Genomic DNA, 15,188 nt, shown 5'->3' on the forward strand with positions numbered 1-15,188 from the left:
TTGCCTACCAGCAATATGAAATAAAGAAGGAACTGAATAAGTATAATGTTACCTAAGTACAGAACATTTTTCGTTCAAATTACATTCTATATTTATAGTTCACTGAAATTCACTGTAGAAATAAGAGATGTACAAAATTTATGATGTCTTCATCAGAAAATAAAATAGTCAAGTGTATAGACTATACAACATAGTTATACGAAGGATGAAAGTCGCAAAAATGAAATTCCCTTCGGCAGTTCAAAACGACACTGGTTTTCAGCTTGCCAAAGCAAAAGCGATTAAATTATAATTGCTCGCACATAAAGCAAGGTAAAACTGCCTCAATGGGATTCAATGGCTTTGGTTTGTTTCTTTGTTTTAAATAAAAATCCTATCGTAATACCGTCCCGTCGAGACGGGCCGGAATAAAGAAAGCCTGACCATCTAAATATAATGCGTTTCTTTACAAAAACCTGAACGACTTGAGAACACAAACCAGTTTCAGTATTTTATCAAAGTATAATAACTCAACACAAGTTTAGTTACTTATCAAAATATTTATTATTTCATTTCATTCATTCGTTAGTCATTTCATCATTCATTTCACAACAGGTGTGCAACATGTATGCATTCATAGAAGCAATTCTTTTAAATAGTAAAAGGTTAAAAACGGGGGTTATGAAACGGCCAATCTATGAGACCGGTCTTTCGTCGCATGGATTTAAGGGCGCGTTACTTCATTTACATTAAATGATTCGCAAACATTTATACAAAATCTACATCTCCGGCCCGCCAGTGAGTGCATGTCTCGAGAAGGCACAGGGCATTGACGGCACTGGCTCATAATTATATTGGCATTTTTCTATCAGTGACCTGACAGAAGCCGGCGGGAGTGGCCCTATAAAGGGACCGTTTGTTGACATAAGTATATTCTTGGTGACGGTCGGACGGTATGGATATAAGACGGACTTCCGAGAAGCCCCAAGCCTCCTAATCGCTACGCTCAACGTGGGGTGCGGGAGGGGCACATCACCTCTATGACGATGATGGACCACCAGCGGCCAGCAGAAGCTTCAACTGCCCTTATTAGAGCGACCTTTGCTACCTTCTTTATTGCAAGCAACTGCGTCTCTCGTGTCACTCTCGTTCAAGGCCTCATTGTTCGTGACAGTGTCCCACTTTTGGATTGTTTGGCTTATACTCTATGGCAATTGCATAGAGGTAAATTTTATTCAACGTTTGGCTTCAAAAATTCTCGTAAAACACTTTTTAGCCATGCATTTGTAATTGATACGTCTAAAAAGGTAAAAATACTACTGTTGTTTCAACATTGTCTATATTTGCATAAATTGCTATCTGCTGTCTAGATAATCATCCTCTTCTTTCGTAAAGGCCTTTATGTCTGCAACAGCCTGCGTAAATGTTGAGTTAATATTTTCCTCAGCAATTTGTACGCAAGTCCTGATTTCGTCTATATTTTCAAGGAAGTTACTTACCTTTCTCTATGTGTTCAGGATTATTGCAACAGCTGCTTGATATGTCATGTAGCCTTTCTACTGTACAAGCCTGATGTTTCAAGACCACGCAATCGCAACATCCTATTGTATCATGAGAGTTGCAGTAACATTTCACTATCTCATTGGTATGCAATGTACAGTAGACGTTGACATATTTTGCCATCTTGGATGACTGATTTCTGGTCTCTGGTCACACACTGTTCACGACGAAATTTAAAATATGTGTCACAAAAGAATTCGTTACAGTTTTGACAGTATCCCTTGACAACCACCGATTCACCTTCGCTGCTACATGACTGGCAGAATATACTTTAATCTTTAACATGCGATTTTCCGCCTGTCCTGACCGGAGGGACATAGTGAGATAAAGCCCCCAGAACAGATATAAATCCTTTTTAGATACAGGCCTGTCCGGCTAACTTAACCTAGCTCTTTGCGAATAGACAGTCTGGTTCTTCAACGTGCCCGGTGTATAGCACCGATACAGGCGAAGCCGTTTTTCCTGGGAAGAACCAGTACAGGCCTCTTAGTTAGGTTGGAGACACTCAGGAGCATCTCAGAAATTTCCAGTGCCTGGAATTCGAACCCCGGACCTCTGGATTGACAGTCAAGCGTGTTACCACTAGACCACCGGTCCTCCACAAATTGGTGGGTTCTAGAATATTTATATATACAGTCAAACCCGACTGCAAAAAACTTCCTTGGGAACATAAAATGCTGGACTTCGTGAACGAGTGGTATTTCGAGACAGGTAAAGTAACTTTTTTGGTTAAACGGAAAGAGATAATAGGGACTTCTATAAGCAGCTTGATGACATTTATTGGGAGGTTGTCTACAGCACGGGTTTGGCTGTATTTGTTAATTAGAAGGAGCTACATATGCTGCATAGATATTCGATATCTCAACCACGTTTTAGCAGTGGAAGGTGGTTAAGGGAGTTCATCACTTCTAAAGACGCACTAAATTACCAAGTAATTTAACAAATAACTAAACAAGATTATGTGGGATAAGGCCGTGACTTTGCTATAAGTTTTAAATGAAAATTATGGCATATTAAAATATATAACATGGTATATAGTAAACATAATGAGAAAATATGAAAGACATTGCTCCATCTTAGATGCATGGAAGCAACATAGCAGCGCGAATGTGCAGAAAACGATGATAATAAGCGTAGAATATACTCGACCTTTTCGGAAATTGAAGGTTCTAGTTATTCTCACTAAAGAGAAAACGAGGCGAAGATGCTCTCAGAGATCCCTCGGAAATGAGATGTTAACTATTTATATGATTGTATATACGTAAATTACATTTAGTACGAATTCCTGTTAAAGGATAAAATACAAAGCAAAGTCCGAAGCAAGTCGGGAAGGAAAATGCTCTTTAGAAGACGATCATCAATGAGGCCGGCCGTCTAAGGTGAAATGTTCGATTTAAGAGAAAGTAAAAGATATGGTGTACAGTGACAGGTGACATACTTTGAGAAGTTTAGCTTCTGAACTATATGTTTCCACTTCTACAGTGCATGTCATTTTGAAAACAGAGTTATGAATGTCTAAAGTGTGTGCGCGCTGGGTGCCGCGTCTCCTTAAGGATCACGAGCGGGAAAACAGGGTTCGCTGCTCGGAAGAGTTTGTCCGCCGGTATGAACGTGAAGGCGAAGAATTCCTCGACCGCATAGTACAACCGACGAGACTTGGTTATGGCACTTCGACCCGGAGACATTGTTTTGTTGCCGTTTAAGATGTATTCATATGTAAATATTTTGCGTAATATCAGGATGTTGAATTACTTCTTCCAGTCACAACTTATGTGAAATATTTGCATAAAAACTGTGACATCAAATGAAACGAATATTGCATCTTCAGTTGTTTTGATGGTACGTGAGAAAAAAAGTCGACTTCATCTCTAATGTAACATTTTAACCTGGCAGACAAAGGGTTTAAATGAAATATCTATGATTTAATTAAGTCTATGTGTTTCACATATTGAACCTCCTACTAATGGTCTAAATTAAGATCATCTGGGTCTCCTAGTTCTAGTTCTATATGTTCAGTACTTTGTTCCATGCATTTATGGGCTAAAAACTTTATTTTATGAATTTTACAAAGGCTTTAAAACAGACCGATTTTAAAGTCAAACATTAATACATAATCGATTTCTTCCCTACTTATAACTCTGCTAAGTTTAATGAGATGTCCAATTTTCTCAATAGTTATTTTTGAACATGTATCATCAGCATTCTTGTAAAAATTATCTTGAAGCATTTCTAGGATATTACGACCATAAAACTTTTGTCATTATCAGAATCAATGTATATTTCTTTTGGATTTGTGTCTTGTTGCAGCCGCTTGTACGTTTTTTAATACTGTTGATTTAACATAATGTCCAGTTTGTCCCTCGTTTATTCTATTAATTCCATTTCTGTCCCATGTCTGATCTTTTCTTGTAGCCTTTTGTTTCAATTTTCTCTCTACTCTGTTGCTTCCTGTGTTTAAGGAAATATGCTGATACTTGTTATAGTTTCTTCTGACGGGTTACGATACGGCGGCTTGAATATGTTGGCTGTAATCTTTTAACTCAATATGTGTGTAAATTAATCAACACATTTGTGCAATGTGACATTTCGTTTAAAACATGATATTAAGTAAAATGTTTCATGAAATTTGAAAGCGCTATTTCTTGATGCGTACATGGCGCTAACTATCACGTTGACGTGACGTCAACATAACATCGTTGTGATGATTAAAGCATTGTTAGTCATATTTGAATTGATATCAAAATTTCAAACTCGAACTCAGTTGAGATCGAAAAATGTTTTGTTAACACGGAGCCAGGATTTAATTTGCTCTGGTTACTCTGGCTGGCCAGAGTAGCCAGAGTTTCCAGGATTTTAACATGTACAGAGTAACCAGGATTTCATTTGCTCTTGCTACTTTGGCTAGCCAGAACAGCCAGAATTTCCTATATGCCCATTGGTTTTAGCTACCCTGGCTATATAGCCAAAGAAAATACAGTAAAACCTGTTGCGAAATGACCCTTTTTGTAGTCTCAGGGGTGATTTTTTTGAGTTTTATGTATCAAGTGATTCATCAAACGGACTTCAAAGAATTGTCTTATTTTTCAGACAGCAGCCAGAGTAGCCAGAGTTTCTAGGATTTTAACATGTTCTCTGGTCAGCCAGAGTAGCCAGAGTAACCAGGATTTCATTTGCTCTGGCTACTCTGGCTAGCCAGAACAGCCAGAATTTCCGAGATGCCCATTGGTTCTAGCTACCCTGGCTAGCCAAAATAGCCAGAGACAATACAGTAAAACCTGTTACGAAATGACCCTTTTGGTACTGTTAGGGTTGATTTTTTGTGTTTTATGTATCAAGTGATTCATAAAACGGACTTCAAAGAATTGTCTTATTTTTCAGACAGCAGCCAGAGTAGCCAGATTTTCTAGGATTTTGACATGTTCTGTCTACTCTGGTCAGCCAGAGTAGCCAGAGTAACCAGGATTTCATTTGCTCTGGCTACTCTAGCTAGCCAGAACAGCCAGAATTTTCGAGATGCCCATTGGTACTAACTACCCTGGCTAGCCAGAATAGCCAGAGAAAATACAGTAAAACCTGTTGCAAAATCTACATCTACGTCTACATAAGTACTCCCAACGATCAATTACTGATAATAATTGGGAGGTCGGGGCAGTTGTTAAAAGCATGTTGCTATGTTACATGATACATGATATTCATGTGTTAAGAGAGTAAGAGCAGTAATATATACAGCTATGTTAAAAATTAAAAAAAAATCAGGATGATGACATTAGTACATATACGAGTCTAGGCCAGATGTGAAGAACTGAAGGTTCACACTGTCTTTGATGTTATTAGGTAAGGCGTTCCAGTATCTGATCGTGCGGGGAAAAGGAGTTCATATGATATTGTGTTCTTGAAGATGGAATGATAAAATTAAATTTTCTAGAGGCTGTCAGGTGGTTATCATCTACAGAGACGAGGTTATATGATCTTTTGTACAAAATTATTAGAGCGTATTTTGTTCTATTGTAAATTTCAAGATGATGTACCTCTGTTCTAGTGTTCTGCCATTTAAAGTTTTCAAGCATGATGTTACGCTGCTTTGGTATGAGTAGTCATTCCTAATACATCTGGCTGCAGCTCTTTGTACCTTTTCTATCTCATATGCTAAGTTTTTCTGCCATGGATGCCATATGTTGTTACAGTATTCTAATTGTGGGCGAACGTATGTTTTGTAGGCAGTTTCTTTGATATTACGGTTATTACATTGTTTGTTTTTTTTATATAAATCTGAGAGTGTTACTAGCTTTTAAAGATGTAATTTCAATATGTTTTTTCCAACTAAAGTCATCACTAATAGTAATCTGAAGGTATATAGCATTTTCTGTAGTTTTTAGTTCTTGATTATGTAATTCATATGGAAAGATGATAGTTTTTCGTTTTTTGGAGATTCTTATGACTTCGCATTTATCAGGATTGAATTCCATAGACCAATTACGTTCCCATTCTTCTAATTTTGTCAAATCATCTTGAAGTTTGTAAGAGTCTACTAACGAGTCAATGGTGAGGTATATGATGGTGTCATCAGCAAATAAGCGTATTCTACCTTTAACAGAGTCGAGAATGTCATTGATAAAACAAAGGAAGAGACAAGGACCCAACACTGAACCTTGGGGAACCCCCTGATAGAACTGGTAAAGAGTGTGAGCCTTCAACTACTACAGATTGAGAACGATTACTAAGGAAAGATTGAATCCAGGATAGAGATGTTTTGTTGACACCAAGTTTCATGAGTTTATAGAGAAGGAATTGATGATCGACCTTGTCGAAAGCTTTCGAGAAATCCATTACAATGAGATCTGTTTGTTTTCCAGATAGGAGATTGACAAAAATTTCTTGTGTAAAGGATAATAGTTGAGTCTCACAGCTATGTTTGGAACGGAAGCCATATTGGAAAGGTGTGAGAAGATTGTTGACTATTTTGGTACCCTCAGGGTTGATTTTTTGTGTTTTATGTATCAAGTGATTCATAAACGGACTTCAACCAGAGTAGCTAGAGTTTCTAAGATTTTAACAAGTTGCGAAATGACCCTTTTTGTACTCTCAGGGGTGATTTTTTTTGTTTTATGTATCAAGTGATTCATCAAACGGACTTCAAAGAATTGTCTTACTTTTCAGACAGCAGTCCTAAAATTGTTGAGTCCAAACACAGTCAATATCGTTTCATACACATACACAAGTACCGAGTTAATACAACATGGGATGTTGACTGTCTGTCTGATGGCATAAGTTGATTATAAAGGTGATCACAATCAATATTTTGAATGGTATTTTGCGTTTTGAATGGCATGTCACAGGTACCTACCTTTTTCCAAGGGTTTAGATCAAATACCGTTATTAAGCCGCTTTAAGCGTACGTGTTCACATGTCAACATTTCGTCAACTTCTATGACTTTAAAATGCAATTTTCAGGAATTGGTTGCTGTCCACAAGTATGAAAAATATATTCTCCAATTTCTTTTATATTATGTCTACAAGTGTAATTTATTTGGTACAAATTGAAGGCAAACACTGAAGTTAAATAAATACAAAACCAGAAGCTTTCAAATGAATATTCTTTATTTTTACAAGCAAAGTTATATGGAATTCACTGTAATTGTTTATAATATCAATATTAACAAGAGAACACATATTGTCCTGAATATGGTCCTGAATCACTCACCTGCACCTTGTGGGTTATGACAGTCGTAGTAAAAATTCACAGTTTGAAACTGTTAACTCTAAATTCTGGGCATTGTGGAAGATTTTTAAACTTATATTGTATAAGATAAGAAGTATATTGATGATCCCCAGAGTGGGGCTAATATTGCCCTGGGGGTGCTGATTTAATCAAGTTTGAAAGAACTCCATTATAATTTTTACATGCAAAATATTTAAGCTTTAAGCCTTGTGGCTCTGAAAAAGATTTTTGCTATTACCAAGTTTTTCTATATAAAACTATGTAGAACCCATTATCGACTCGCCGTCGGCACTCATACCACGGGACAGGGTGGCCGACAACATGAGAATCCCACCAGGTCCCGTCAACCCCAATGGGCGATTAAGGGAGAAATCGCCAGCCAGAATTAGGCACCATAGTTTTCTGAAGAAAATTCCAATTATAGGTGTGACACCAACATCGATACACACGGGTGCCATACTAAAGGATTTCACGTGATCGAGGCCGTACACGTGTTTTGAGGCCAAGACAGCTCTTTAAAAACCATGTAACACGCGACTTTGCGAAAAAAAAGAAGAATTTACTGGTTTAACACCCATAAGCGTTACGAGGACCTGTGTCTTTTCGTTTGAATTTGGTGCCAAAAAATATTTTTTATGCAACAGAAGGAATATGAGACAATACACTGGGGATAAAATATGCCATGAATAAGATCCAGATTGGGTCCATGCAAAAAAAAAAGTTTTTTCGACGTGGCACCATGACAGCCGCACTGCACTAAATCACAGTCCAGTGTGGTAAGGCATACAGCCGTATAAGTACTGAAGATCCAGGATGGATTGGTGTCGCTTCGTCGTATCTACCCTTCGTGGGAGGCTAAATTTAGCGGTGGGATGCAGCAAATACCCTTTGGAAACCTTGTGATAGTGCGTAGGATATGATATCTTTTCTGCTAGATAGGGAAAATAAATAAGAAGCCAGAACCTGTATAAACTGTTAAAGGATAAAAGAACTTGTATTGAAAATACCTTTTTACATGATACAGGCATATGACTAGTATGTGTGTATAATATAGCCTTGAATATCCCGACTCGCAATGTTTTTACGACTTTTTATTTTTACATTTAGGGTCTTGAGAACAATGAATTTGGAAATGAACTGTATAAGCATATAGAAAACTGTACAACCCAATTTGAGATACGTTGAAACTATTGTCATTATTGAAGAAATTTGAAGGAATATCAAGCTTCTGTTTGGCTTATTGGTAGATTACATATGTATCTATGTAGTCAATTTAATATTTTGTCAAAATATTTTCAAAAGTAGTGGATCGAAAACGTCCAAAATCCTGGACGCCTACCGGTTCAAAATAAATTAGATGTGGACTGTAATATCAAATATCAGTGCTGATATATACTGCCACAGACCTTGTAGGCTAGTTTGTATAATTATAATTTATATAACAATAAAACATACCTAATCATTATTTACAAACAAACAGCTTTTACTGCATATACCCTGTTACCTTTTTTAAAAGTGTCATTTTCCGATATGTGTTACTCTTAACTTTGTCCGAAAATGCCGTCTAACAGTTTCTTTTTCTTTTTTTGCTTGTTTTAAAGATTTTCAATCTACCAGAAAGATATAGACCTGTCCGCTTTAATTTATGTGAATTTCAACCTTCATATACCACACACACGACACACAACAGGTCTAACTTTTTATTTACATAATAATTTTATACAACAGTTAGTGCAACCTAATTATGTATAATATGATTATTATGAAAAAAGGGTCAAACATTTAAAAAATGGCTCTAGTTTACATGTTCGACTGTATTTTCTCCGGCTGTTCTGGCCAGCCAGAGTAACCAGAACCCGTGCGCATTTCAGCTATTCCTGGTTACTCTGGTCAGCCAGAGTAGCCAGACTATGTGAAAATTATAGAACTGACTGTTCTGGTCAGTCAGAGTAACCAGAGTTCTTACTACTCTGGCAACAGGTTTTACTGTATTCCCTCTGGCTATTCTGGCTAGCCAGGGTAGCTAGTACCAATGGGCATCTCGGAAATTCTGGCTGTTCTGGCTGACCAGAGTAGCCAGAACATGTTAAAATCCTAGAAACCCTGGCTACTCTGGCTGCTGTCTGAAAAATAAGACAATTTGAAGTCCGTTTTACGAGTCATTTGATACATAAACAAAAATATATCATCAAGGTGGACATTCTGACCAATTTTCATGAAGATCCATTGAAAAATATGGCCTCTAGGGAGGTCACAAGGTTTTTCTATTTTTAGACCTACTGACCTAGTTATTGACCGCAGTTGATCCAGTTTCAAACCTGACCTAAATATCATCAAGTTGAATATTCAGACCATCTTTCATACAGATCCCATGATAAATTTCGCCTCTAGAGAGGTCACAAGGTTTTTCTATTATTTAACCTAATGACCTAGCTTTTAATGGCACTTGACCCTGTTTCGAACTTGAACTAGATATCATCAGGATGAACATTCTGACCAATTTTCATGAAGATCCAATGAAAAGTATGGCCTCTAGAGTGGTCACACTGTTTCTCTATTTTTAGACCTACTGACCTAGTTTTGGACCACACGTGACCCAGTTTCGAACTTGACCTTGATATCATCAAATTGAACATTCTGACCAATTTTCATGAAGATCCACTGAAAAATGTGGCCTCTAGAGAGGTCACAAGGATTTTCTATTTTAGACCTACGGACCTAGTTTTGAATGGCAAGTGACCCAGTTTCGAACTTGATCTAGATATCATCCAGATGAACATTCTGACCAACTTTCATAAAGATCCAATGAAAAATGTGACCTCTAGAGTGGTCACAAGCAAAAGTTTACGGACGCATGGACGACGGACGATGGACGCTGCGCGATCACAAAAACTCACCTTGTCACTTTGTGACTGGTGAGCTAAAAGCACAAAAAAATTAAACCTGAAAGAACCTAAAGGGTCATTTCGCAACAGGTTTTACTGTATTTTCTCTGGCTATTGCTAGAACCAATGGGCATCTCGGAAATTCTGGCTGTTCTGGCTAGCCAAAGTAGCTAGAGCAAATGAAATCCTGGTTACTCTGGCTACTGACCAGAGTAGCCAGAACATGTTAAATTCCTAAAAACTCTGGCTACTCTGGCTGCTGTCTGAAAAATAAGACAATTTTTGGAAGTCCGTTTTCTGAATCACTTGATACATGAAACAAAAAAAATCAACCCTAAGAGTACCAAACAGGTCATTTCGCAACAGGTTTTACTGTGTGTTCTCTGGAGATTCTGGCTAGCCAGGGTAGCTAGAACCAATTGCCATCTCGGAAATTCTGGCTGTTCTGGCTAGCCAGAGCAAATGATATCCTGGTTACTCTGGCTGACCAGAGGTGACAGAACATGTTAAAATCCTAGAAACTCTGGCTACTCTGGCTAGCCAGAGTAACCAGAGCTAATGAAATCCTGGCCCCGTGTTCACAAAACATTTATCGATCTCAGCTGAGTTTGAGTTTGAAATTTTAATATCAATTTTACGAAATCTTCAAGGTTAAATTCCAACTGAAACTGACCATAAATACTGAATAGCCACTTGAAAATAGTTATTAACTTGAAATTCAGTTTTAAACATGCTATTTAGAGAGAAATGACATTTTAAGTTTCATAATCAAACTCAGCTAAGACAAAAAATGTTTTGTGAACACGGGGCCTGGTTACTCTGGCTATCCTGGCTACTCTGGCTGACCAGAGTAGCCAGAACATGTTAAAATCCTAGAAACTCTAACTACTCTGGCCGGCCAGAGTAACCAGAATTCTGGCTACTCTGGCTGAACTCTGGCTACTCTGGCTGCTCTGGCTAAGTTCACACTCAAAATACTCGTTTTTATTTATTAATTTTATTACTTGATATTTTAAACAATTTTGTACATTTGTCAATAAAAGTAGTGGATAAAGAGAGAGTCTTTCGTGGTGACTGTTGTCCTTTGGGTGTTTTGTGTGTAAGTCATAAAGGACAAGGCGTGCTCTCGTAGATGAATTTTGATTTATTTATTAATACTCAATTTCCATAAATTTTAAATTCAAATTGCTACATTAAAGTATCAACATTCAAACAATCCTGCCACTATCCAGACATGTCTAAAATTAGGATCAGGGCTTAAAATCAACACCCCAGTTTAAAAAAAAATCTTATATTTTGATTACATCCAGAGAATAATCTGCCTTTGGTTACTGGTCTCACAATTTAAAACTCGCAAAGCATAAGGTTTATTAGGTACACTGCGCTGCGTAATTAAATTTAAAAAAAAAAAATACAAAATTTTAATGTAAATAAAACGAAAAAAACATTGTGCCATGCTCAAACAGTTTAAACGTTCAAATTTCTCGATCATCCTTCTAAAGTTTTTTCTTGCACATATTAGCGTCATTCAAGTAGTTCTATTATGATTCCATTGAATGGTTGTATCTCTTCCTAGGATAACCCTATATATATATATGTATAAGGAAATGAACAGCTTTTATGACAAAACACATCAATTTTTTACTGGGCAAAATGGAAAATGGCAAATGGAAATCTTTGTCAGATATAAAGCCACTATTAAATAGAATAAATACCAAAACAACAATTAACATTTTGCAAGTATAATTCTAATCACAGCCTGTTTTTCACATATTTGTAATGAAATTTATTGTCATACAGTTTAAGCATGTATCTACACTTTACCATAGTAGTTCTGATACATTTCAGGTTAGAAACAGTTACCTCGTCAATTATTTACAGTTCAGTTAAGGCATATATCTAGGACATATATAGCCTACATTTTTAGTATAATTTGATGAAAAGCCAACATATATACCAAAGTGTTGGATAAAACAAAGAATGGCAACGTTATAAACTTTTACTCCATTCATACCTATGAAGTAGGAACTGAAAAATCTTTCAAACTTTGTAGAATGGAGGAAAACAAGAAAATTTTAATTCAACACTGACAAAATGTTGTTTTTGCCACTGACTTTAAAGCGGGACTCCACTGTGTTCTTTTATTTATTTCTTTAGTCCTTGTTGTCTAATGTTTTACTTTATCTGTGTATTTGTAAATGTCAATCAATTACATATCCATACATACTGTAGGTATTGTGCACTCTATGGTAGCGTCGTCATGCTGGGAAAGTAGTGACGTCACGCACTTTGTATAGTATGTTGCTGTAGGGTTTCGATTTACGTTTAGATGTTTACTCTTATTAGATACTTGTTCTTTATATTCAGAAAATGTATACTGCTACAACTTCTAATCTTTAGTTTACATCATTTGAAATTGCTTTACGACATTCGTCTGTTCAGGCTGAAGAAAACCTGAATAGTTACACAGAAACAGTTTGTTTGTTTGCTCACAGAATGAAACACAGTATGACCATTTAACATGTTCATTGTGCTGTAGAATTTCTTTTATTTTCTTGCACTCTGATGAAAGCACGTAAATACTTCCGTCGTCAGCCCAGTTACACACAAGCACTGTGTCATCGGGGGTCAATGTGAGTCCTCTAACATCAAGAAGTGTCGTATCCTTGAATATTGCAAGCACATTGCCACAAAAGTCAAATTTATATACAGCTGTGGGCTTATCGTTACTCACACTGTTAGTGACATAGAATGTCTTTGAATTATGGGCAAATGCTAGGTTCACGATCCAACTGAAGTCTGAATAAGTTATTCTTTTAACTACTTTTCCATTGTTGTCCATAATTTCCACACTGACAGAATAAGCCACGATTAAGGTATCATTTTGACAAGCAATCTTTCGACCCTTGCCGTTCACTTTTATATCATGACTTTCTTTGAACATGCCCATCTTTGTGAAATACAACATCTGTATTTTCTGTGTATTGGGAAGAGTAACAGCAACCAGGTTTTCATTTACTAATGCTATGTCTTCCGGCTTACCGCACAATTCATATCTCCCTAATAATTCCCCTTGGTCAATGTCAACTAGTTTTACACAGTTGTTTTGGTAGTCAGCAAGTACTATTCGACTGGGTGAAATAAGTTCAGATGCAATTATGAAGCAGTCATATTTATCCCTAGGTCCTTTTATATTGATTTCACTATCGAACCTTGGTTTCATATCTTCTATCTTCTTACGGGAGTGTGTGTTAATTCTTGTCAGCTTTCCAAAGGGAAGTTTAGAACAAACAGATAAATTTAATCCAGGAGACCTTTCAAACCTATATTGTTGTATGTCCGCTTTTTTAACCATTTGCTTTATTGTTATGTCAAACGAGGCTATCCTGCCTTTCATTTTCTTGGATGCTACAAAAAGTTCATTCGCCTTATTGGACTGCATCTTTAGCTTTTCTTCCAGTTCTCTTATTTCATTTTGCAAATACTGCCGATTTTCTTCCAGTCCAGAAACTGTCTTTCTATCTTCCTCGTTTCTCTTGTTTAGTTCAGCAAGTATCTCAGCTTCAACTATGTTTAGATAATCGTTCACTTCTTTTCTAAATGTTTTAATATCTGCAACAGCCTGGGTATATGTTGTACTGATGTCTTGCTCAGCGGTTTGTATACACGTCTTTATATCTTCTATGTTTTCAAGGAATTGTCGTACTTTTCCAACTAGTTCTCTGTGTTCGGGACTATTGAAATACGTGTTTGATATGTCTTGTATCCGTTCTACTTTACAAACCTTATGTTCCAAGACCATGCAGTCACCACAGCCTACTGTATCATGGGAGATGCAGTAGAATTTTACTATTTCATTGTTATGTTTCGCACAAAGGTCAGAGCAATATTCTACATCTGCCACAGGGGCAGGAGACTTTGGCATGACTTTGCCTTCCAGGATAACGTGATTCCTGGTCGCAGACTGCTTACGATGAAATTTTAAGCAGGCAGCACAGAAGAATTCGTTACAGTTGGTACAGTATCCCTTGGCAACCAACCAGTCACCGTCACTACTACACGGCTGACAAAATACTTCTCCATCTTTAGCATGTGACTGGTCGTCTTGTCTTCTACCAGATACTTCCATTTTCTTGTTTATTCATTTAAGCCTGACATAAGTTCCAAATTCCTTTAAGCTTCTTTAAAATCTTTTTGATTGATCTAAAATAAAAACAAAAGAAAAACAAAGTAAAGAACATTGATAACATATTAACTGAACTTAGCATAATGATAGTCTTGTTAGATATACCAAAACTACTTGAAAGATAGTAGTATCACGTGACACAATCTTCTTCAAACTGTAACATGTCAAGGCCTTTTTTCATGCAAAATAGTAAATAAATGAAATTTTGACACAATAATAAACTTACATAGCAAGATACACACACAGATCATTCCATTTTGACTTCACAAAATGATTGTAGATTGACAGATCTATTTCAATGTAAAATTCAACCACCTGATTTCGAAAAACTAGGTCTATCATCACTCTACGTCCTTAGAAGTTAAATAGACAACAATATCGCATTGCAAAATTGCATGTAAGCTGATTTTTAAACTCGTCTCATTTCTGTATAATTATGTTCAAGTGAAAAATAAAATTAAATCAAATTTCAAAAACAAATTATATATTAAACTAACCGTGAAGATCAGACCATGTTGACTTATTTAACATCTAATTCTACTTCCTCGTCTACTGGGGATATGTTATATTTATTTACGTTTTCGTGTAAACATAGGAAATTGTTGTCATCACTGTAGACGGTCGATTAATTTTGCAGGCATAATAACTGACATGTTTTCTTCGCAAGGTTTATCTGTTCGTCGGTCTGTGTGTCCGTCTGTCCGTCTTTTGCAAATGTTTGTCTGGAATACTTATCAAGAAGACATGCGAATTACTAAGATGATATTGCTAGTTTCCTGTTGAATCAGTCACGCCCCTTTAAATTTAAAAATATTTGTCTAGACTATAAAGTAGCGTAAAAAGTGTCACCACTTGAGTA

General features: G+C 36.6%; 1 protein-coding gene across 2 annotated transcripts; it reads right to left on the reverse strand.

The window, feature by feature from the left end:
- Positions 1-11,267: 11,267 nt before the first annotated feature.
- LOC123548384 (uncharacterized) lies at positions 11,268-14,903 on the reverse strand. Of its 2 annotated transcripts, none has more exons than XM_045335590.2 (2): positions 14,827-14,903; positions 11,268-14,346 (listed from the first exon to the last, which is right to left on the reverse strand). In XM_045335590.2, the coding sequence occupies exon 2, from the start codon at positions 14,270-14,272 to the stop codon at positions 12,545-12,547; it is 1,728 nt and encodes a 575-aa protein (XP_045191525.1). In that variant the 5' UTR covers positions 14,273-14,346; positions 14,827-14,903; the 3' UTR covers positions 11,268-12,544. The 2 variants fall into 2 exon arrangements, with proteins under 2 accessions (XP_045191525.1, XP_045191526.1); XM_045335591.2 differs by lacking the exon at positions 14,827-14,903 and adding an exon at positions 14,556-14,771.
- Between the last annotated feature and the right edge of the window lie 285 nt (positions 14,904-15,188).

This window comes from Mercenaria mercenaria, chromosome 6 (assembly GCF_021730395.1).
Source record: "Mercenaria mercenaria strain notata chromosome 6, MADL_Memer_1, whole genome shotgun sequence".
Classification (NCBI taxonomy): Eukaryota; Metazoa; Mollusca; class Bivalvia; order Venerida; family Veneridae; genus Mercenaria; species Mercenaria mercenaria.